Source organism: Dermochelys coriacea, chromosome 4 (assembly GCF_009764565.3).
Source record: "Dermochelys coriacea isolate rDerCor1 chromosome 4, rDerCor1.pri.v4, whole genome shotgun sequence".
Classification (NCBI taxonomy): domain Eukaryota; kingdom Metazoa; phylum Chordata; order Testudines; family Dermochelyidae; genus Dermochelys; species Dermochelys coriacea.
Window position 1 is genome coordinate 61,452,944 of NC_050071.1, and position 25,558 is coordinate 61,478,501.

The following is a 25,558-nucleotide window of genomic DNA, read 5'->3' on the forward strand; positions in this document are numbered from 1 at the left end:
ATGCACTGTGACAGCATAAAGGATATAAAACACATTTGATGTTTCTATACCCTATTTATATTTCAGTGAGTATGTGTAAAAAAAAATTTTTTTTAATGTTCCTTGTGGAAAATCCACTACTCTGATTTTGAGTTATGGGAAAATGAGGGTGAGTATACTTTTTTCACCTTAAAATACACCTCTACCCCGATATAATGTGGGTTTGCATACAACGTGGTAAAGCTCCGACAGGCTGCTCTAAGCAGCGTGTTAAGGGGGCCGGGCTGGGGCGTTGGATAAGGGGCAGAGGGTCTCGGGGGTGGTCAGGGGCTTTCTCCCCACCTCCCGAGGGTCTGGGAGGCAGGAGCTCGGGGGGGCACTTTTGGGGCCCCGCAGTCCCAGAGTGGCCCGGAGGGTTAGCGGGGGGCTGGGAGCAGCCCGCTCCACTTCCCTTGCCCCAGCCCCAGCCTCAGCCGTGTCGCTCAGGGGAGCGGGCTTGGGGGAAGGGGTCCCCCCCCCCCCCACATTCACAGGCAGCGGCAGAAGCGGAGCAGCCCGGCCCCAGCTCCCAACTGTGGCGCTCCGCTTCCCGCTGCAGGTCAATGCGGGACCTCCCCTCCTCCCACCCCCCCCCCCAGGCACACGACTGGGGCCGGGGCAAGGAAAGCGGAGAGTGCTGCGGCTGGGAGGTGGCGGAGTGGAGCGGGCTGGGGCCACGTTGCCCCGTTTCCTAGTACTTGTCAGGGGGCGAGGGGTGTGGATAGGGGTTGGAGCAGTCAGGGGACAGGAAGCAGGGGGGTTGGGTAGGAGGTGGGGTCCTGGGGGTGATTAGGGATGGGGTCTCTGGAGGGGGGGCAGTTAGGGAACAAAGAACGGGGGAGGGGCCAAAGCAAGTTCAATATAATGCAGTCTCACCTATAATGCGGTGAGATTTTTTTTGTCTCCCGAGGACCACGTTATATCGGGGTAGAGGTGTATAGCAAAGACATCTCTTTGCACCAGTAATCAAAATACATTTCAAAGTTAGCATGTGGCTCTTCACTGAAAAAAGTTTTGGGGGGTGAGGAATAAGAAAGCAATATGAGAGATTAAAAAGTCACTTCTCAACATGTTCAGTGTGCACCTAAGATTTTAGAAGAGACTAATGAACCCTCTGCCCTCCCTGTGATATCACTGGGGGTGAGGAGAACTTCACATTTTCCTTTCTATGGTCCATATAGGTTTGGGGGCTGCTGATGGGTTGGCACTGATGTACAGGCTGGATAAAGGAAACTGTAAATACGTTATTGAAACACAATCAGCAAATTCATCTTTAAATAAAACCTGACTTAATATTAGGGGCAGAGGATTATCCCAGTTGCAGAAAAATTAAACTCTTGCAGCTGTATGATCCCCTCATGTTTTTATTCCATTCTGCATTTCTCTGCAGATGTTAAGCTTGTTTTAAAAAGTCTTATTCTGTTGTGAAATACAACACTGCATGCCGTGTGCTGCTGCTCTGCTAACGCGGCTTTGAAGAAAACTGGGTTCAGCCAAATATCAGTCGTAAAAGTATGAATTTACTCATTCCCCATGCCGTTCTTCTCAGTGGTCTGTGAACAACAAAGTCTACATGATGCATTTTAAAGATGACATGGAATTTTTAAAATAAGTCCCCTCTTTTGCTGCTTTCTGTGTAAAGAAGGCATGAAATGTGTGTTCTCCCCAAATGTTCTTTTTGATAGAAGAGCTGTTGGCTGGAGGTGTCTGATACCATGGTGCAGTTCACAAGAAGCAGCAGCAGCATCCACGTATTGATGAGTCGATTAAAATTGCCTGAAAGACAGAGAATTTGCCTTTTTTTTTTTTTTTTAAATTGTTTGGAGACACCTATACGTTGCATTGATGGGTGCCCTTTTATAAGGGATACATCATAATGTCTGAGTTAATGAATGCACAGAGACCTGTCATTACTTTTTAGAGTAAAACTCTCTGCACAAAATGCTGCGTTACCTTTTGTTTTTAAAGTGTAATTTTAAAAACTGATTGATTTTCTTGGAGTCTTACTAACAAAATGAAGTTTCATGGTTTGTGATGATTATCTAAATATCAAATGTTGGAATAATGTACTGTTTTTACAACAGGTATTTGGAATGGGATCTATGGGAACCTCTCCAGAAGATTCTAACAAGCAGCTAGTGAATACCTGTTTACTGCTTCCAAGTATCCAAAACATCCAGATTTCACCAACACTGGTACAGTATGCATTTTTTTTAAAAACACAACATTAATAAGCTTAGAAATATGGGAACTTACATTTTTATTTTCAGGTATGCAAATAAAAACCTATTAAAAATCTTTACTTATGTTATTAAGAAACAAATTTTTTTAAAAAATTGACTGCAATTTGCATAATTTGAGTTTTTTTAAAAAGATTTTTACATTTCACGTTGTATGAGGGTGAATCTTACTGGTCAGTCTTACTTTCTCTTAACAACAGTGTCATTGTCTGGTTTCTGTGCAGTGGCACAGTAATGTTATGGTAGGAATTACAACATGGGGGGAGGTAAAGTTTAAATTAAAAAATTGGCATGAACAGTTGTTTATATGGTTACCTTTGTTTGTTTGTTTACAGCTTGATTAAACTTCTTTTTTAACCATGGTGCCTACAATTGGGGTGAAAGCTCCCTAGAATAGTTATTAATTTAAAGGTGACCTGCAGAGTTCAAAAAATTGTATTTGTGACCTTTTCTGCATGTTAATAATGTATAAAATAAGCCCACAGAGATTTTAAAAAGTTATTGGCCTATTTGCCATGGCTTTGAACCTTGTGTAATTATTTGTGCCTTCACAAAGTTTGAATAAAATGCTGCTGTATCAGAACGGTGACCGTTTGCACACACGCTGCACTTGCTTTGAAGGAATTCAAGGCATTCGAGGGTCAGACCCATTGTCTCTTACTTTAGACTTGTGTACAAATGACAGTTATTCCAGAATAAAATGGTGTGAATTTAAAGCAGAATAGCAATTCCAGAAAAACTCCCATGTGTAGATACTCTTATTCTGGAATCAGAATACGTTTTGCTGGTTTAGCATAATCCATTTCCAAAGAGAGGAGAATGGGAATAACTGTCAACAGAGACAGCAGCTAGAGAGGGAAGGGGAGACTCCCAGGGAGGAAGGTGGAAAGGAAAGTCAGCAGAAACCTGTAGGCAGGGTGTGTAGAAGGGAGAAGGGAATCAGCAGCTTCCTGGGGAAGAGGCATGACAGTTTGGGCATTAATAAAGCCCCCCCCTCCCTTTTTAAAACTATAATTCATGCCCCATTTTAAAGCAAATCTGTATTTTTAATTTAAAAAAAACCCACCAAAAACCAACCCTCCCCTCCTTCTCCCCCCTCCTCTTGTTTAAAAAAGTGACTTTCCTTCTGTGGTTTGCTTGTGCCTGTGACTTTTTCTTCTGAACTTTGTCTTCTGATATGGGCAGGGCCCTTCTGAATTTAGGGAGTCAGTCCACCTCATTCTCAGTTTCACTTTAAATAGTGAATGTATGTGCAGGGTCTGGTAGCTGTGGGATTCAACTCACTCTGCTTAGTTTAGACATGGAGTGAGCCAAGTCCACTACTTTGACTGAGTGAGCCGGGGACACTATGCTCTCTTGGATTTGTCATATTACATCTTGCACCGTTCTTCCCTGCCCCCCAGTTTATACACAGTGTGTGTATTTTTTAGGTTTCAGAGTAGCAGCCGTGTTAAATTTAACTAAATCTAAATTTGTATTTTTTAGGGAGTTTTTTGGAATTTCACAGTAGTCAAAGCAGCATACGCAGCTTAAACTTCTCTAACAGGTCCCAAAATAATCTGAGGCCTTACAACTTCTTCCTCCTTAGGAATTCTTTCAGGCTATGTAGATGTCCATCTATAAAAAAGGAAATAAGGACAACCCGGGGAATTATAGACCAATCAGCTTAACTTCAGTATCCAGATAGATAATGGAGTAAATAATTAAGAAATCATTTTGCAAACACCTAGAAGATAGTAAGGTGATAAGTAACAGTCAGCATGGATTTGTCAAGAACAAATTGTGTCAAACCAACCTAGTTCTTTCTTTGACAGGGTAACAAGCCTTGTGGGTGGGGAGATGTGGTATATCTTGACTTTAGTAAGGCTTTTGATACTGTCGTGTATGACCTTCTCATAAACGAACTAGGGAAATACAACCTAGATGGAGCTACTATAAGGTGAGTGCATAATTGGTTGGAAGACCATTCCCAGAGAGTAGTTATCAATGGTTCACAGTCAAGCTGGAAGGGCATAACAAGTGGGGTTCCTCAGGGATCAGTTCTGAGTCCAGTTCTGTTCAGTATCTTCATCAGTGATTTAGATAATGGCATAGAAAGTGCGCTTACGAAGTTTGCGGATGATGCCAAGCTGTGAGGGATTGCAAGTGCTTTGGAGGATAAGATTAAAATTGAAAATGATCTGGACAAACTGGAGAAATGATCTGAAGAAAATAGGATGCAATTCAGTAAAGACAAATGCAAAGTACTCCCCTTAGGAAGGAACAATCAGTTGCACACATAGGAAATGGGAAATGACTGCCTAGGAAGGAGTACTTCAGAAAGGGATCTGGGAGTCATAGTGGATCACAAGTTAAATATGAGTGAACAGTGCAACACTGATGCCAAAAAGCAAACATAATTCTGGGATGGTGCCTAGGAGCTGCAGGGACACGGAGCGGGATAGGAAGCCACGTCAATCCCCACCCTCCCCCAGTACCAGTGGTGCCCCCGGACCTCTTCCGTGCCCCCCGAGCACCCGTGGCCCCTTCCCAAGTTTTAGTCAGGGCGGGTACTTTTCATAAAAGTCATGGACAGGTCACAGGCCTGTGAATTTTTGTTTACGGCCAGTGACCTGTCCTTGACTTTTACTAAAAACCATGATTAAAACAGGTTTCAGAGTAGCAGCCGTGTTAGTCTGTATCTGCAAAAAGAAAAGGAGTACTTGTGGCATCATAGAGACTAACACATTTATTTGAGCATAAGCTTTCATGAGCTACAGCTCACTTCATTGGATGCATTCAGTGGAAATGCTCAAATATTAGTCTCTAAGGTGCCACAAGTACTCCTTTTCTTTTTGCATGATTAAAACGTAGCCGTAATCATTGTGAGAGTGGGAGGGGTATATGGGGGGCGTGCGGGTGTGTGTGTGGAATAGCTCTTTAGGAATAGGGAACTAGGGATTTAAGACTGAGGAAATCCTGGAGGAAAGTCCCAGTTGCAGCCAAGCTCACAGAGGAGGCTTATTGTATATTATTGTTTTATTTACTATTAAAGCTAAACGCCTCGGAGGTAGGGAGTTTGCACAGTACAACCCTGATCTAGCAAGCACACCTCTGTGCAAATGTTTGCAGAAGCAGTCTAATTGAGGCCCTATCTAGACTGGGTTGTGGACATAGAGGGAAATTACTCTCAAGCTTCACACAACCCCTCTGGTGCTGGTTGAACAAAATTTTGAAAACAATCCAGCCAACAATCTGTGATGTTTTCTCTGTTTGGATGGGTAAAAAGTACATTTCACTGATGACGATTATTACTCAGAACCACCAGACTGGTTTTTTGTTTGTTTTTTTTAATGAATTATCAGACTGTAATAATATGAAGTAGAATCCTTGAACTTTTATGGCTGGAAAGAGAACCTAGTAGGTCAGTTGTTCCAATCTCTTGTTCTTTCTTTAAAGGTTTCTGTCTCTGTACCATCTCTACTTGGTGCAAACCAAGAAGTGACTTGAAGATTTGTAGTAATTTTGACTCTTACTCAGTTCTTTTCTCCCTTTGGAAATTAGCATTCTTCCTCTATTCCCACCCCTGCACACCTCTTCCTCTCCCTCTATCCCCTGATTCGCTTTCCCATTAAAAATTCTTTTTTAGTAAACTGAGGTTTTTGTTGGAAATATCTTTATTATCAAACCAACTGCTTCTTGCTTATAGGACAACTTTTACCTTTTTTGTATTTACTATCCCTGTATGTTCAGTACAATGTTCAGAGCAAAACAAAATGTCCATAATAGCAAACTGCTTAATCAAACATTCAGAAATGCCCCTTTCGCCCACAGTGATTGAGATGAAATAGTCTCTAGTTACATTTTTGAAGACTGATGGGAAGCTTAGAATATCCAAAATATACCAGTGTATAATGGCCCTGTATTAAAGACCAGGGTGATTTTAATATTTGTTTGCATACGTGTGTGTTAGAGCTGAATGGAGAATGGTAATTCTGTTTTATGGAAGATTTCAAGATTTGATTTCAGTTCAGAAAGCAAATCAAAAGTTTCAGAATTCTCCAGGAAAGGGAATTACCATTTTCCACCCAGTCCTACTGGAAGTCCTGACTCTGAGGCACCTCATCTGGCAGACTGCCCATGATCCCAGGCTGCTGAAGAGCTGTAAGCCAAGAACTTGGGAGCCAGGACTCCCAAAGCATTCCATCAGCCCATCATGTGTGCTTCTCAGGAGCCAGGCAGGCATGGCATACTGGTAGGAAACCAGACAGGTTTTCATTGGAACCCTGTCGGTGTCTGACAGAATTTTGTCAAAAATGAAGCATATCCATAGAATTTTTTGACTTTGGCAAATCCTGATGAAAAACCATTGAGCTGAAGTTGTTTGGGGGGGTGTGTGTGTGTGTGTGTGTGTGTGTGTGTGTGTGTGTGTATTCTCAATATAAAATATATAGAGAAGCTACTGTAGATTTGTTAATAAGTGAAGGGAATCAAACTGGTTCCATTATCTGTGTCACACAGGGCTCATTCTAGATATTTTTGTCACGGGTCTTTGCTTTTTCATTTTGCTTCTTATGAGAACAGGACACTGTGTAATTTCACATTCTGCTATGATTCATATACCGTAGCAGTTTTCTGTGTTATAGGACAGAATACTTACACAATCAAGAAATGCAGATGAAGGTGGTGAAGGTTTTTTTTCATGGAAGCTCTGCTTTTGACAGTGTACTGATTCTAAGATTCCTTATTTTGTCCTTACTTCTGTGATACACGCATCCCATCAATTATGTAAGACACGTGGCTTGACATGCAATGTATATTGTCTGTCATAGCAGAATGAAGAATCCTTTTCTTTTCTGAAGTTATCTTTGTACATTTAAAAAATCTCTATAGACAACAGATGAACATAAAAATACAGGTGCGTGTTGGAATTTTTTTTCCCTTTAGTAGCTTCGCTTTTTTAAAATACCAAATTACAACATCCAGGACATTCAAAACAAGCATTATGATTGGGATTGGTCAACTGGTGCATCAGATTGGCTACTTGACTACTGTGCTCCTAGCAATTGTGGGCAACAAAAGGAAGGCAAAAATCCCCTGCTCTAAGGCATTTAAAATCTAGACTGGACAGAGTGCAATTCAGAAATATAGTAATCACCATAAAAGATGGGGGAATAAAACTCCATTGACAGGTCAAGTCATTAGGACCGTGTAACAGTGCCTTCCTCGGCCCCTCCACAAACTCAGTCGGAGACCTTTCCAAAGTACATGCACCAGTGTCCTTTTACTGTTCGTGCCTGTCCCCTCCACCTACGATTTACATATCTTACAGACCAACACCCTGGGAGGCCGCTAGCTTCTCCTGCTACCTGGGATCTAGAGCCTCTTGCTCCTCCCTTTCCCGTCTCCCCTTCACTTCCTCCCAGCCAGCTTTACATAGCAGGCTGGCTGCTCAGGCCCACAGGTGTAGCTGCTCAGGTGATTAGGGTGTGGCCTCCCTGGCCAGCTCTAACTGACCCCCTTTTCAACTGGAGCTGGGTTAACAGGGGCCTGGCTTGGATTGCTTAGCCAGCATCCTGTTACAGACCAAAAATCTGGGACAATAACAAATCATCTTGTGAATCCTACTCTTATTAAGGATGAAATTTTCTCAAAGCACGTAGGGCTTTCATAAGGCTTTCCTCATCACCTAATCCCTGATTTAAGGATTTAGGATAAACTTCATCCTATAAGAAGTTGTTAAATCACATTTGATATATAATGGGGACGAGACATGAGAAATGGAACAAGACATGAGAAATGGAACATGACATGAGAAGCCTCCAAAATAGCAGGTATATGACTAAGAGACAAAATAGCCTTTACTCCAATAGAGAGAGAAGTAGTTCAAAGAAAACTAGAGAAAAACTTGACTCGGAGTATTACATTTAGATGACCTTTATTTGGAGAAAATCTGAAGGAGTCTTAAGCACTTTGAGCAAAGGAAAAGAATACATAAAGTAGTGATGTATAGGCTAGTGAAAAAAATATAGTTTTTTCCAGGAAGGTTCAGAAGGGAAATCTAAGTTGGGTAAGGTTTATCAGACCAATTAGCTGAGTAAGTTGTAAGTGGTCTGCTCACATAAGCCCATTGTCTTGTTGAAACCTCACTGCCGGTAATAGCTGTGAAAGGTTAAGTAATGGTGCATATATTGGATTTGAGAGCTTGATCTACTTGCATAATTTGATTAGGACAAAAAAAAGGTGAAATTGCAAAAAGAGGTGAATTGTTTGAGACTCCCATTCCTCAAGAGTGCTGCTGTGCTAGAAAAGGTTTTTTTTTTTAAATTAAATTATGTGATTAAACTCTGGAGGTGTTAGAACTCCCCCTTGTGGGATTCTGCAATATTTGCTATATAAACTGAGTTAATACCAAAGAAAGTATGTTGACTTTTTGTTTTGTTGTGCTCTACACAGTTACAATCACAGTATAAAAGAAGTGTTATGCATGTGGTGAATTTACTGTGTGATAAAACCACCACCACCACCTTATCAGTAGAAAAAGGCTTCAAAGTGTCTCCTCCTGATTGTATTTCCTTCAGGATTTTAAATGCGTGTCTCTTCCCTGAGCAAATAATGTAATGGATTTCCTGTGAGATTTTTATACAAAAGCTCATCAGAGATAAAAATATGCATTAGGTTATGGTATCTTTTAACATTTCTTCCACAGTTCCGGCTCTTTCAACTTCAAATTATTTTAGTTTTTATAAAGGGAAGGATCTAGTAGATTACACTGGCTCCTTGCACCTTTGGAGACCTTGATTCAAATTTGAGTGAGGTCAAAATTGAAAAATGGACTGTGATCTTAAATTAGTCCCCAAACCATCATGTAAGTTGGCATAATTGACCATCACTGATAAGGAGAAGCACAGAACTATTATGGATTGTTAGTATGCCAAACTATGTATGACAATATTTCACATGGTTTGCATGCATTATGTCTGGCTTTAGACAGTACTCCTGCATGAACATTTTAGAAGCTGGCAAAATAAACACATTCATTTTTTTCTTTCAAATGGATAAAAAGGTGAAGCAACAGAAAATCATCTCTCGGTGGTGGTGGTGGTTTATTTCTTCGCTTTGGTTTGAGGCATGAACGTCAAGGCTGCATCCAGGAAATCTAACCACAAGTTTAGCCTCCCAGCAGGTTTTCAAATATGCTGCTTTACAAGCAGCAAAGGAAATATGTAGGAAGACAAGGAAGGAAGCCTTTATTGTATGTGTAAAAAGGCATTATAGGAGAAAATCGAGTAGGATCTTAAGATTTATAAGAGTCCATCATATGTTGCTACTGTATAAAATGTTTATTAATAATAATAATAGTTTGACATGGAAGTAGGAGTGGAAATGATAGTTTCTCATTGAGCAGTGGCGGTTGGCAGCCATGTTACCCTAAAATAATAGTCGAATTAAAAAAAAAATTTTTTTTTAAACTTATCACCTTGCTGATGTTACTGTCCGGGATTACATTTTATTGAAATTGAAAGAATTGACAACATTGCCATTTGTTTTTTGCTATTTTGTTGGTTTGCCTTTTGCATTTCCTTCAGCTAGTACAATGAAAATAATGAAGTCAACTTCACGCTCATTTGTAGTCAGTTTTCACCTGGAGGTTCTCAGTGATGCAATGTTTGGGTGGCATGTATTGCACAAAAACATGTATCTAAAACCAGTGATTTAGATTTATGGATTTTAAAAACAAATGAAAATGTTAGATTTTTGTGTAAAAGCTTGGCTTTCAAAAGCCTTCATTTTAGAGAAAAACCACTATCTTTTGGAATCTCAATCGAAATGTAATGGGAATAGTTTTTAATTGGCCTTACAAAAAGTTACGAAATGTAAACTTTGGGCCTAATTTGACTGGATAGAATCTGTTAAATCAAAGTCTTTGAACTGTTGTCTTGGTTTTTACTTTTCTAGGCAGAAGCTACGAATGCCAGTCTCTTACAAGTTCATCTTGAATGCAGTTTACATAACAATGTGTGCCAACAACTTAAGGTATGACGTACATTTAATTGTAATGGCACATTGACCAGGGTTTTAGGTATAAAAATTAGGGCTGTCAATTAATCACAGTTAACTCATGTGATTAACTTAAAAAAAAATAATCTCGATTAATCACAGTTTTAATCGCACTACTAAACAATACAATACCAATTGAAATTTATTCAGTATTTTGGGTGTTTTTCTACGTTTTCAAATATATTGATTTCAATTACAACACAGAATGCAAAGTGTACAGTGCTCACATTATATTATTTTTATTACAAATACTTACACTGAAAAAATGATAAACAAAAATAGTATTTTTCAGTTCACCTCATACAAGTACCATGGTTCAACCACTTTATCGTGAAAGCGCAATTTACAAATGCAGATTTTTATTTATTTTTTTGGTTACATAACAGCACTCAAAACCAAAACCATGTAAAACTTTAGAGCCTACAAGTCGACTCAGTCCTACTTCTTATTCAGCCAATTGCTAAGAGAAACAAGTTTGTTTACATTTGCAGGAGATAATGCTGCCCACTTCTTATTTACAGTGTCACCTGAAAGTGAGAACAGACGTTTGCATGGCACTTTTGTAGCTGGCATTGCAAAATTTTGGCAAGCGATTAAAAAAAATTAATCACGATTAATCACACTATTAAACAATAATAGAATACTATTTATATAACTATTTTGGATGTTTTCCACTGCTATCTTTTGGAATCTCACAACTGTGAGAAGTCTGGGATCCAGATTGCTTCTCTTACCTTATACTTCACCATACTATTTAAGGTCAGCTGGGTGCTCTTTCTCTCAGTTCCTGAACTTGGACACTCTTTGTTGCACATTTGAAGGTTCCCCACCTTTGGAATTCATTCCCCTCGTCTGTTTATAGTACACCTTATTCAGAGTGAAGGATTTTACAAATGAAAATGTTTTACAGTCCCTAAGGCCAGACCTTCCAGTTGAAACAACTGTTACTGGATTCTTTTGAGTCTTAACCCTTAATGTCGTTTTAATGTTTTTTATTATTTATCACTTTTATTACTATGGCACCTCGAAGTCCAAATCATGGACCAGGACCCCATTGTGCTATGCTTTGGTTTTACTTTTTTGTGTAGGTGTATGTGTGTGAATTGAGTGTTTGCTGAATGCGCCCTGGAGACTGCAATCTTCTGTTTATTCAGAAAGAGGTGCAATGTTGCTGGGGAAGGCTTCCCCACATTGCCCCCCGAAAGTGCCTGTTTGAGTGGAATTTGCTCTCTGTACCTGTGCAGTTCTCTGCCTCTACTGAGAATTCCATCAAAAGTTCTTATTACTGCCCCGGGATTGGTACCTTTGTGATGTGCATAGAACATTTGTCCATTAGAAATTGGCTGAGACCATCAATTCAGTATGTTTTATTCTAATCAGATTATTTTATGAAATTTCCCCTCCTTTTTTCCTCCTTTGTCACTCCAGAGTTGCTGTTATATGTCTGACGATCCAGTGCTGCTAAAAATGAGCTTAGTGCTAAGAATGGAAAACTCCCAAAAAGAATTTGTGGATCACAGACAGTACTTGCTGGAGAATCTTTTTGTAGTTTATGTAGCAATGGACAAAACTGAGACCTCAGGTAAATCCAAGACGTGACTGTTAATTTTAATAGAAATCGCTTTTATATACACTTCAGAATCTGGTATTCACAAATATATTGATCTCAGTGACATCCTCTTTATTTTGCTGTTTAATGAGAAGGCCAGATTAGTGAAATGAAACGGTTTGACATTTTGTGTTTAATGCAGAATTACTGTGGTGGTGTTTCTTAATGAAAGAGGTAGCAACCATCTGCAGTTGTAAACTACATCTGTGACATTCTTTTCTTTTTTCTTTAAGATTTGTGTATGGAACAGAAATGTCCTTTTCTTAGGTGTCTGTTTAAATAGCACAAAATGGGGGGTGGTGGTGGTTTTGTTTTCACCTTTCAGCAAAAGTGCAATTGATGAAAATTGTAGTATTAAACTTTCCAAGGAATTAGATTAACAGAACTAGACCTGCAAAGAAATCACCTAGAAAGATCAGGCATTGTGGAAATTACTGTGATGATACAATACAAAGGATCTTCGTAACATCATTTTTGGAGGCTAGAACTCCACAAGCGAAGTAACCGTCTACATACATTTTTTGCATCATACGTTTGTTGGGTAAATAGTTTTTCTCCAAATGCAAGGGATTTTTAATTATTTATAGCGTACCATCACCTTTATAATTGTTTAGGTTTTTTGAGATTAGAACAAAAATAAGGTTTTCTGCCAGTTGTACTGTCTGCTAGAAGAAAAAACAACTTGTGAAAACAGATAAATGATTCAATTATCATTTTTACTATATTTCAAGGTCTGGGTGTAAAACACATTTATTATTCTTCCAGAGCCTGCTATGTAATTGGAAGGGTTGGTAGTTGAGTGGAGTGATATTTACATTTGACTGATGGAGCTGATATGTCCACAGTAAATCTGTTTTCCCTCACATCTGAGATGGCAGTGTTTTGCTGCACTGAGTTGTGGAAGCATACTTATTCTTACATTTGTGGATAAATGTTCACATCTGTCATGTCCAGGGTATGGCTGTAACATCCTTTTTAATGGATTCAGGTGATAGAAGAGCATTTTAAAAAGCTACACACTTCCTCAATATAATGCAAATCATAAATCCCTATACACTAGGGTAAAGGCCCATCATAATTCCTTTATGATGCTGGCAGTGGGAAGTTATAGATCTTTTGCCTTGATGGTCCTGTGGGCAGCTTTTCAGCTTCAGATAATAATGTATGTTAGCTTTCTTTATGCTGATGTGCTTAAGTAAGAGAGATTTGGAGTCTGTGTCTCTTCTTGCTACACTAATGTGAATCGAGAGTAACTCTGTTCAAGTCAGTAAGTTAGATCATGTGTTCTGTGGCCTGCAAATTTGGGGTGTATGTTCATGTATGTGTGTGTGCGCAAAGGAGTCTTTATAGCACATTTGTGGCTCCCTGATCTTGGGATCACTTAGTACAGTTTTAGCCACACCCCTCTCCCGCAGTCATACTTTCTATTGTTTGATGATCTTTTGATTTTGGATTAATTATTTTGATTACTTAAGAATTTGAGACATGGTAGGTTCTTGTCCCAAGATCATGCCCACTATTAAAATTACTGTTCAGTTGGGAACCCTGATGTGCATGGTTACAACTTTCACACATCGGAAGAACCTTCTGTGTTTGTAATAGGTTTATTAACATAGTGAGAAAAGTTACAAACACTCCAGACCAGCAAGGTGGACAGAGATAATTCAGAATGAGCATTCTCTGAGCATTCATATATTCACACCGTCCCTTGCAAAAGGACCTGAAGTGTTTATCATCCTCATCATCACACTCACTATCATTGCCAGTGGTCACCACCCTGGGGTCTCCCAAGAGTTGCATCTCCCACACAGGTCAGGATGCAACTTTTATAATGTGTTAAATTGCCACTATGCCTAATGCGTATTCACAGTAGAGGTTTCTCCTCTTTTCCTTATGTGTATTTCCTCACCCCACTAATGTTGGGGTGCCTTTCTCCCATAGGTTACTAGCCTGTTTATTTCAAGCTTGTTAATTACCATGGTACTCTTTGGTCAGACCTCTGCTGATGTATCTTACTTAAAATATCCCAAGCTGGTATAAATTGGCATTTTGTGGTTACCCGTCAGCAGTTTAGTTATTACTGCATTCTGTCTTGTCTTTTATAATCTAGGGTTACTCCTAGTTAACTGCATATGCTAAGGCTTTTGGGCCTTATGCTTTGTTACCTAAGCTATTGTTTTACAGACCTTGTAATGGTTTTGCCTTAACTTAATACTCTGTCTTACTTGGGAAATACCTATTGCTATGGGATACACTATACCATGGCCTGGAAAAAGGGAGGCTATGCTGGCTCTGTGGATAGGGCTGTGTGCCAGCTGGGGATTTAGGAGCTGGTAATCATGCCAGCTTTCCAGCTGACTTTTGCTCCCAGAATTAGGGCCAAAGATATGGCATGGTGGATTTACACCAGCATTAAATGGTGTGAGAGGAGAGTCAGGCCCAATGTGTGATTAACTTCTAATTTTTACAAGAGACATTTTTTCACATAGAATTATTCTGTCTCCTAATTTTCATTTAAATAAGTTAGATATTGTTTCTCATATTACTGTCTGACAAAGCAGTGGTACTTTGATCTTTGGTACTTATCTGGATGTTCATTTTTTTTGGACAGATGATTCCACAGTAAACATATATGTATTGCATTCAGGGAACAGCGTTTTACAGATACAGGTAATTACATTCTTTGTGCAATCATATTCGGAGGTATAGAATTTAATCAGGATGTTAACTAGCTTCACTACTTACTTTTTTTTGCTGTCGCCAAATAGCACGCTTCTTTATTTTAAGATGCATTTACCACATTTAAGTTTGTATATGTGTACAACAGCATTTATAGATTGTAAACTACAGCTCAGATAATGATTTTTAATGTACCCATTAACCTAAATAAAAGCCTCAAAACTATTCATCAGATATGATAAATGACAGTTCCTTCTAAGTTTGTCAAGAAGATGAATTAAATACTAAAAATATAATAATGGTAATAGTGCTACAGGGATTGGTAATGTATCATTTTAATGCAGGACATACAGCGTTTCTCACAAAAAGATGCATCATCTGTGCAGTTTGAGCCAATACAACTTCCTTCTTCAACCACAAATTTTACAAAAGTTGCTTCCATTGTTTGCAAAGGTACAGTATGTATATTTTGTGTATATAATCTGATTACATGAGGTACATATCGAGGTACTTACAAGATACTCTGAAAAGGCTCAAGATGAACTTGTCTGTGCAGCTTTGCTCTCTTAAAACGTACTGGGCTAGAAGGAGGAAGAATTCTTTGTACTTATTTTATTTCCATCCTATTTTGTATCATTCTGTAACTCACACGTGTGCGCTCTCTCTCCCCACATACATAAACCCCTGATCGTAGATTCAATACAGGCCATATTAACAGGAAGAGAGAGTGGGTGACTAATAAGATTGTCAGCTGATTGTCAGCATTTGTTGCATGTACCTTTTTAGGTTCCCTTTAATCATTTGGATGATTCTTTTATTTTAAAAATCTTAAATAGTACACTTTTGTGGTTGGGTGGTATGTTTGTTGAAGAGCTAGGGTTAACATTTAGAAGTTGCTGTTTCCAGTCAGCCCCATGCTCTTACCACTAGACCATGTTGACGATCTACTGCAGGGGTTCTCAAACTTCATTGCACCGTGACCCCTTTCTGACAACCACAATTACTACATGACCCAGGAGGGGAGACTGAAGCCTGAGCCCCGCCACCCAGGGCTGAAGCCCTTGAGGTTTGGCTTTGACCCCTGGTGGTAGGGCTTGGGCTTTGGCTTTGACCCTGGGCTCCAGCAAGTCTAATGCCAGCCCTGGCGACCTCTTTAAAACAGGGTCGTGACCCACTTTGGGGTCCTGACCCACAGTTTGAGAACTACTGATGTACTGCATTATTACTGAAATTCTTATTTAGTTTCCCTGACTCGGATCACTGTTGTCATGCAAACTTTGTCACTTACGTACTCTGTAGTGCTCTGCACATTTTTGTTATGCTTTCACCCTCCTGATCAGTGCTTCCAAATTCTTTCCTCTGCTGCTGCTTATAAAAACTTTTGTTTTGTTTGTCTGTCTGTTTTGGGAGTGGTGATGGGGACAACAAAATACATTTTCTCAAAGAGTTTACTTCATAACGAGTGTGGGACTCATCCTTCTAAGAAAGAGAAGGCAAAGAAAGCGGAAGAGGAGAAGAGTGAATTTTTTACTTTCCCAGGCAAGCTTTTATTTCTTGAGGGTAGCAGCTTGGTTCAGTAGCTAGGGCAGCGGATGGGGAGTCAGGAGACTTGAGCTCTGCCACTGACTCCCTGTTTGATCTTGGACAAATCAGTTTTATGATCTGATTTTCTGAAGTGCTGAGCACCCATGAATGTCTTAAGTCAATACTTAGAACATCTAAAAATCAGAATATTAACGTTCACATCCCTTGATTTTGCCCTCTGTAAAATAGAGCTGTTGATACAGATTTTTTTCTTTGTATAGATCTTTGAAATCCTCACATGAAAAGCATTATTACAAAGATTTTATTCAAATATATATATTTACTTTTCCTTTATAAAGCTGCATCATGTGACAATGAAAGCCATTATACTAGTGATGTGAAGATGAATCCATTAGAAGGCACTACAACACTAAAAGCATGTCTTTCCCATCCTGTGATGGAAGGGTAGGTTGATGGTGGGATTTTTTTAAACATTTGCTAGAATTGTAAGGAAACTGTAAAATGTGCTCAAATATATGCTGTAGAGTCAAAGCAAGCTAACTTTCTCACTTAATGGTACTAAGCACGAATGTACAGACTGCTGCATATTGCTGTGTCTTTCAACAAAATAAAACCCCATGGCATTTCATATAATAGTTTTGTATTTCATACACATGAACCTTCAAGATTCAGTAAGAAGAAATCTAAACAGTTACGGTCACATAGGCCTTATTTAGAATCAGAGATAAATGTACAGCTCTTTTTCCTACTTTATAGGAACAGTACTGTAATGGAAAACTGGAAATTGAACATTTTTTCTAGTCTTGATTCAGTAGTGTTATCACAGCTGCCACATTATAAGAGGGAAAGCACTAGGCAGTATTGTACTCTGAAGTAGCGAGACAGTAGTATGACTAGCTATCCATCCCTCTTAGAGTTACACTTTGTCTTCTGATTTTTAATATAATAATTGGTTCTTCCTCCAGAGTCCATAAAACACTCATTTCCCAACAGTGAAACTTTTATCTGTCTCTGTCTGTCTGAATTGCTTCCCACGTTCAAGGACCCATGCGTTTTTAATCTGTGTTTTTCTACAGGTATTTTGGCATTGACCCTGCTGCAGCATTATTTCACATAGAGCCACATCACAATACTTCAGGATTTTGGTCTATATGGTTTACAAACAATTTTGATTTTAGCATTGAACTAAATGATGTCTTTGTAGCCAGAGAGACTAAGAACATTTTAAAGGTAAGTTTTATTTTAGAATCCTATAAATGTCTTTTCCTTAATGTAAAAGGGTTCAGTCCTTCAAAATGCTGAGCAAGTTCTTTGGGGAACTGAGTGTCCTCAATTCATATTGAATTTGGTGGGAGTTAGTGCAAAGTGCTGTGTGCCTTTATTAGGCCCCAGAAGACTACAGTCAATTATTCGGTGTGATGATTGTTTTAGTATATGTTAGAGTAAATCTAGACTAAATGTGCATTAAAGTACAGAATTTTGCCCTGTCCTAGTAAATGTTCTCACAATTGCTTATTATGCTATTGGTACATGTTAGGAGTGAAACTCTCTTCATAGGCTATATTGGAAATCTTTTGGTGAACGGATGAGCTTTGTGCAAAGTTATTAAAGATTTTACAAAAGAGAGGCCTTATTTTTAGAAGTTTAGGCAAAATTTTTCATGTAATTGCTTCATTAGAACAAACAAAGCTGATGTGTGCATGCTCAAATGACAAACGAGGCATAGAATTAGCCATTTGTGCACTCAGATCCCAGATTCATCTGTAAAATCATAATAGTTGCAAAGATAAATTAGATGTACAAATGCACGTGCCTAGAATTTTTAAAAATCAAATGCAGTTGTATTTAAAAAGGTACTTTAGTGTCCTGATAGTTTACTCTCATGACCAATGTTTTTTACGTATGTGTATATAGGAGTTAAGAATTTCATGATAGTAGAAGCAAAACAATTAGGAGCAAATATCTCCTTTAGAAATATATAATTCATATCCAAAAGTACACTTAAATAATTCTTGCAGTTTTGATTTAAACCCCCCCCCCCCCACACACACACACACTTTTTGGCCAGTATGATCTGATTGTTTTCCTTCTAGATTCTGAACTTCGCTGAACCCTTGACTCTACCTCCAGGCTGTTGGAATGTATTTTCTTTGAAGCTCAGTGTCAAAGACACTGTAATAAATGTATTTTCCAATGTATTTTTGGCTACAAATGTAGGAGTGATGTTTGCAATACCTCTACGGATTTATTCAGCTCTGTCCAAGGTATTGTGTTCCACTGACTTGTATGTATATTGCATACAAAAAACTATGTTAACGTTATTTAACTTGCTCAAAGGCTGGGGAAATGACAGGTTTATGGTGCCCATGCCACCTTAATACTTCCCCTTGGTATGTCCATATCCTATGCACTGAATGAAGTAGGGGCCCAATGGAAAAATAGTTTATGATCATGTAATTAAAGATTGTATCATATGTACGCTCAAAGGAGCATAATTAAGGTTCTAGGTTTTTAGATCTTACTGTTTCTAGAGCCTAGTAATCTTCATTAATAGGTATTAGATTTTTTGGAATAATAAATCATAGAATAAGGCAGGGGTGGCCAACGGGAGCCTGAGAAGGAGCCAGAATTTACCAATGTACATTGCCAAAGAATGACAGTAATATGTCAGCAGCCCCCCATGAGCTCCCAGTGTGTCATAAACATAAAGGGGAGGGTAACCACCTTGCTGTATACAGCGCTATAAAATCCCTCCTGGCCAGAGGCAAAATCCTTTCACCTGTAAAGGGTTAGGAAGCTAAAGTAACCCCACTGGCACCTGACCCAAAATGGCCAATGAGGGGACAAGATTCTTTCAAATCTGGAGGTGGGGGGAACAAAGGGTTGGTTTGTCTGTGTGATGCTTTTGCCGGGAACAGATCAGAAATGCAGCCTTACAACTCCTGTAGAGTTAGTAAGTAATCTAGCTAGAAAATGCGTTGGATTTTTATTTGTTTAATGGCTTTTAAAATAAGCTGTGCTGGAGGGAATGTATATTCCTGTTTTTGAGTCTTTTTGTAACTTAAGGTTTTGCCTAGAGGGATTCTGTATGTTTTGAACCTGATTACCCTCTAAGGTTTTTTCCCATCCTGATTTTACAGAGGGGATTCTTTTACCTTTTCTTTAATTAAATGTTTCAGAGCAGCAGCCGTGTTGGTCTGTATTCGCAAAAAGAAAAGGAGTACTTGTGGCACCTTAGAGACTAACAAATTTATTTGAGCATAAGCTTTCTCTAAGGTGCCTCAAGTACTACTTTTCTTTTTTGTTAAAGTTCTTCTTTTAAGAACCTGATTGATTTTTCATTGTTCTTAAGATCCAAGGGTTTGGGTCTGTGTTCACTTGTACCATTTGGTGAGGATTCTTACCAAGCCTTCCCCAGGAAAGGGGGTGTAGGGTTTGGGGGGATATTTTGGGTGATGACTTCTCCAAGTGGTCTCTTTCCCTGTTTAAAATGCTTGGTGGTGGTAGCATACTGTTCAAGGACAAGGAAAAGTTTCTACCTTGAGGAAGTTTTTAACCTAAGCTGGTAAGAATAAGCTTAGGGGGTCTTTCAGGCAGGTCCCCACATCTGTACCCTAGAGTTCAGAGTGGGGAAGGAACCTTGACACAGTGCCTCCTGCTCACTGATCAGCGCCTCCCCTCCCCTCACAATCAACTGTTTTGTGGGGTGCAGAAGGCTCGGAGGGGGAGGAGCGAGGGCATAGCAGGGGAGGGGGCGGGAAGGGGTGGAGTGGGGGCAGAGCCAGGGGTTGAGCAGTGAGCACCTGCCGGTACATTGGAAAGTTGGTGCCTATAGCTCCAGTCCCAGAGTCGGTGCTTATACAAGGAGCCGCATATTAACTTCTGAAGAGCCACATGTGGCTCTGGAGCCACAGGTTGGCCACCCCTGGAATAAGGGATGGGAAGGATCTACTGGGCCAGATTTTCAAAGGGAGCACAATCCAACCTCCATTCATGCAGAATCATAAAGCGGTGTATCATCCATCCAAAACAAGTGCTACAACGTTTCTTTCTTCAGAAAAGGCTTTCTGTTCTTGAATAAATTTGATTAAAGTTTGTAATGTTCATTGGTTAAATATATCTAGATTTCTTTTATTTACAGTGTTGCTTTGTCAGATATTCAAGCATTGTTTTTCTGCAGGGGGATCTTCATTTTGAAGCCGTAGCACATTGTGATATACACTGTTACTTGGGAAAGTCTGATACAGGTAGGTTTATTTTATTTTTAGGTCTCTACTAGCAGTTTGGTAATGTAGAAAAAGTAGCTAAAAAAAAATTTGTATTCATTGCTGGATTTGTAGTACAAATATATATATGGTTGGTACGAGTAAGTTTTATGTCATTTAAGAATACCCTGATTTCTTAAATTGTTGCTCTTCTGCATGGATTTTAGTAATGTGTAGCAAATATAATATTCCAGATTTCTAATTCCTGCTCACAGAACTCAAAAATGCTTGAACCAGTTCTAACTTTCAAAATATATTTTTGACTTTAATGGAATTTGTTTGAGAAAATTATCAGCAATTGGAAAAGGGGAGCTAAAATGGAAATGATTATTGGCTACTAGCAGGTGCTATAACATAATTTTGCACCATTTTAGAGATACTGAACTATGATACGTATATCCCATTGACATCAGTTAGGAGTTCTGCATAAAAATGTGAGATGAAATATAGCCCTTAAATTCCAAATCTAAGATACAGCAAAAAAAAGTCCTACTTGAGTGTTCAAAAGCACGCACAACTAGTTGTACAAATATCCAATTTACACACGCATACCTATATTTTTTTTATTGATACCAGTTCTTCAAGTTATAGGGCAGAGTGATAAAAGTGGTAAATGTTATTGTAGTAAAATATGGGAAATCTATTATCATTTTAGCAAATCTGTTTTGGAAAGGGAGTTTGTCTCTGGACCATTCTACGTGGAATGTGGATTCTGAACTTGCAAGTGAGCTTTATGAAAGATGGCAGAAAATAAAACATGGGGAAGCCTGCAGGTTTGTACAAAGACTGTTCACTTTCTTAATTCCAGCAGCTAGTAGTAAACTTCATATTGTATTATAAGAAACACATCTTGCTGTGCTATAGTAGTATACTTGAAAATAAGAGCAAAAACTTTCAGACTCTGGTGCCTAAAGTTAGTCTTTTCATTAGGTGTCCTGAGATTCAGAGCAGCTAAGCACCTCATCTCCCATTTTAACTCAGTGTCAATAATTGTTTTAAATACCTGAACATTGGATGTAAATAACATTTTGACTGTAGTAACCACTGCTACTTCACTCTGAAAGAGGACAAAGCATGTTTCACAGGATCAAATATGGTAGCTGCACAAATCCTCTCTGTCAACAGGTTGCACAGTAGCCTTTTCAGGGTCATGGGTTTTCAATAGGTTTTAAGCTCTTTATTCCTTTGCCTAATGGATGCGGCATATTGGGGACACGGGGAAGGGAAAAGTGTGTGTCTGTGCATGAGCAGTCCTTGTCAAGATGGTGAAGCATTGATATCAGCCCCTTTCCAGCATGAGAAAATGGAGCTGTACAAGCAGGGAGACATCATGTTACAGGTATGAAAGCAGAGGAGTAAGAGACAAATAGATTTAAATTGATGGTTAATGCAGGGTCACAGTCTTATGGGCATTACTTTATTAAAGACTTTATTCCCCCCGAGAAAAGGTTATCTACCATAACAAAGTGCTCCTGGAAAATTCATGTCAAGAGACTAAACTCAGTTTCTTTTGGTTTTAACAAAGCTTTCTGTTTTCGCCAATTAAACAGGAGGAATTTTTTGGGAATGTCTCGCATTGCTCACCAAAAGAAGCCCGAAGAGGAGTCATTTGCTTTCTTTTTGCCACGTTTGATTACAGAGCCTGGCCTGACATTAAACTTCAGTGCAACTGCACTTAAGAATAGTATGGTAATGATAACTATTTTCAAGCTTTATCTAAATGTGTATATTTTTAGCTATCATAAATTAAAAAAATAAAAGCCAAATTATTAAGATTCCGGTTCAACATTGTTAATACATAGTGTTATATTGTTTTCAAATTGGTTTGGAAAAAGGCTTTTGGAAAACTCCATGTCAGTACATCTCAAAACACCAGTTTCTTATAATCTGATTGGCTCTAGGACAGTTTAAATTGTTGAAGTATCTAGTTTAATACATTATCATACATTGAGGATTAAAACAATATACTGTAGATCTCACCTTCTGAAATGTTTATTGAAGCGTTCATCAGCTAGCGTTAGAGTAGCTTATTATAAAACTAATGAATAACATGGAACGGTATGTTTGGCTATTCCGTGATCAGGGCTGGTTCTAGGCGCTGGCAAACAGGGCAGTCACCCTGGACACCAGCTTTCAGGGAACACTGAACTGTTCCACTCTTTTTTTTTCTTTCCCCCCCCCCCCCCTTCCCTCCTGATTAGCTGTTTGTTTGTTTTTTCTTGACTGCCCGTGGGGCCTGAAAACATTTTCCATGCTGGCCAGCAAAACATCTAGGGCTGCTTCCGGCTGTGATGATCTTTACTGTTAGTGATGTTTATAATTCCATGTTAATCTTTATCACACCGTGCATACATCTTTTAAGAGTGAATATTATGCTTGTGAAATATCCCAGATTGGGACTATCAGGTGATGTATGTCTTCTTGGAACAAGACTGTCCTCAACAATTCAGTTCTCATTGGGCAACTTTTGGTCACTACTAACCTGGCCTTTGTTAGAACCTGTCATATGGAGATGAAAGGCTTCATATGCAAATATTATTTATTATCCTAATATTCAATTTATGTATGTTAAATTATTAATCAATAGCATGAGCCAGCTAGTTCCCCATCATTCATATTTCTAAGTGAGGAAGAATAGTGTCTTACATACTTCACCTGTTTCTTTGGGGAAACTTTATTCCTGTCTACCAGTGTGACCTGATACTGAATGGAAATAAAAAGATAGCTTCTCTTTTTGCATGTGTAGTTCTCCAAGCATTATCATTTGCTTTTGCGTATAGAAACATTGTACACACATGCCCAGCTTTTGCATGTAGTTTTGTGCATGTAAAATTCTAATGTGCAAAAAGAGAAGTCGGGTTGAGACTCCTTTGAAAATGAGGCCAGTATTACCAATGCTGAATTATTTTACCTTGTTTTAAAATTCTAGCACACAAGTATGTAGTTTTAACTTTTTTCCCTCCAAACTGTTTAGGTAAAATATTTTGTGCTAAGAAACCCCTCATCCTTCCCAGTTACGCTACAACTTCTGCCTCTGTCTTACTATCCTGATCCCCAAGCATCACTGAGTCTGCTCAGCAAATGGTAATGAATATAATGTTATCTCGGAATACTGATATTCCTTATTAGTGATCTATTTCTATCCCTTAGCATTGTTACTCAGCACTTGTTTTAACTTTTTAAAAAAATCATAAGTTACCTGGAGGCATGGTTCTCCATAATCTTAAATCCCATTTTTGATGTTGTATAATCATCACGTCCAATCTACCTTGGTTGTATGTTATATGACTGAATTTGTGGATACAGCTATTATATGATAAACCCCAAGGCATGGATTCAACAAACACATGCCTGTCAGAGTCTGAGCTGGCCTTTTCTGGGGGTTGGGACATAGTCTTCACCTGGGGAGGTAAGGCTATGAGTCAAGGGGTCTGTAATGGGGGCATGTGACTCAGAATTAGGCCTTCTGGGAAAAATAAAGGCAGCCTGAATTCAGTGAGGGAGAGTTTAGGAACACTCAAAGGAGTAGGAGGGTTATGGGAACTGTTCTACACAGAAAGACTCTCTGGTTTAGTCTACACTTCAAAGGGTTTGCTACTATAGCTGCATTGGCAATGCCCTCAAATGAAGATGCTGCATATTTCAGCAAAATGAGTTCTTTTGTCAGTATAATTAAGCCAGCTCTCTGGATGACATATGAGTTCTTTGTCTGGTATAAGCTGTGTGGAGAGGGGGAAGAGATGGGAGAAAGGGACCGACTTGAGTCAGTTTGACTATTCACTCACATTCTTATAATCCATTAGGATTACTCACATTCTTAAAGCTGGGCACCTATTTAAGTACCTTGCTGAGTCAAGGCCCGGATCCTTCTGTAATTGCTTCCTGAACATCATAGTTCTTTTAAATGTATTCAAACTAATAATTATATTTGTGTGAATTCTATAAAAGAATGTCCACAAATATTCATTCTAATTTTTTAACAAATGTTCTTTGCATTTGCACTCTTTTTTTTAATTTACTTTCTACAAATTTTCTAGTAAGTGCTGGAAGTAATGTTCCCTGAAGTGATTTAATTTAAGGAAATATTGCAGAATTGCATTGAAAGTGAGTTTTGAATTCATATTTATGAATATTCAACATGAGATGCTTACTTCTGAGAGCAGTCTTTATCCTCATTGAACAAAAATCTGTTTGGTAACGTATGTGTCCTTTTCAAACAGCCTGAGTGACAAATATCAAATACTTGCAGCTGAATTGTTCACAGACAGATCAAAAATTAGTTGCAACATTTTTTTGCAAATTAAAAATAAATTAGAGAAAACCACAATCTATTCCTGGGGAATTCATGAACAGAAAGAGGGACAACATTTATTGAATAAATTATTCATTCTGAATTTTTCACTGATCTCTGATACTAAACGTTTCCTAAAGATTATATGGGTGGCCAAGGGTGTTTGCTTTTGTGTTTACATCTTGCTTAGGAATTTCAGTTGTTCATTCTTTTATAATCTTTGATTATAATATTTTACATTGTGGGAAGAAAAATCTGACCTTGCCAAAACGTCACCTTGTCTCCGAGGGAGCAGCACATCCATGAAACTTAGTTGTAATGCAGTTCATTAATATGCAGATTTCTTTGTTTCCGTAATATTCCACATCTGCCAAAATGCAATGGTAGACGTAGTCTTGCCCTAAGAATAAGTGCCAACATATTACAATACTGTAATTTCTCCAAAAATGTATGCAATGATGTTTGACAAACTGGGTTTAAATACTTAAATTCTTGTCTTGATTTATTTAGGTTTGGCACAAATGTGCAAGCTATTAATTTCACAACCACTGAATTTAGGCTCATGAAGGAGTATGCACACAGGGTAAGATGTCTAATTTTTACAAAAAATATCAGACAAATTAGAAAAATAAACATATATTCCTAGCTGCATTATGCTTAAATTTGCTGCTGAATGCTGTTTATAATAATTCAATCATGTGTTTTTATCTTGCGTTAGATTCTATGCTTGACATTCTATCTTTTTCCCGAGTTTGCTTTTCAGGGTTTTTTTTTTTTAAATGGGAATCTTTGTGCTTTCAAAAAGGCACTGGGTTCAAATCATAAACTAAATTTGTGTTTAGCTTTAATGTTGACCATGTACTTGTGGGGT

The 25,558-nt window shown here is 38.6% G+C and overlaps 1 protein-coding gene across 11 annotated transcripts in view; it reads left to right on the forward strand.

Annotated features, from left to right (window-relative positions):
• The window catches only part of TMEM131L (transmembrane 131 like), a 117,491-nt gene that overhangs the window by 60,369 nt on the left and 31,564 nt on the right, over positions 1-25,558 (forward strand). For 5 of the 11 annotated variants that reach the window (XM_043513175.1, XM_043513167.1, XM_043513170.1 and 2 more), the window contains 14 exons: positions 2,103-2,213; positions 10,197-10,274; positions 11,727-11,880; positions 13,656-13,718; positions 14,519-14,577; positions 14,931-15,039; positions 16,470-16,575; positions 17,208-17,361; positions 18,225-18,395; positions 20,312-20,378; positions 21,052-21,169; positions 21,947-22,085; positions 23,371-23,480; positions 25,198-25,270. In XM_043513175.1, the coding sequence (XP_043369110.1) occupies positions 2,103-2,213; positions 10,197-10,274; positions 11,727-11,880; positions 13,656-13,718; positions 14,519-14,577; positions 14,931-15,039; positions 16,470-16,575; positions 17,208-17,361; positions 18,225-18,395; positions 20,312-20,378; positions 21,052-21,169; positions 21,947-22,085; positions 23,371-23,480; positions 25,198-25,270 (1,512 nt within the window). Of the gene's footprint in view, positions 1-2,102; positions 2,214-10,196; positions 10,275-11,726; positions 11,881-13,655; positions 13,719-14,518; positions 14,578-14,930; positions 15,040-15,810; positions 16,126-16,469; positions 16,576-17,207; positions 17,362-18,224; positions 18,396-20,311; positions 20,379-21,051; positions 21,170-21,946; positions 22,086-23,370; positions 23,481-25,197; positions 25,271-25,558 lie in introns of those variants that run through there. The other 6 variants (XM_038398703.2, XM_043513171.1, XM_043513169.1 and 3 more) reach the window with 2 other exon arrangements.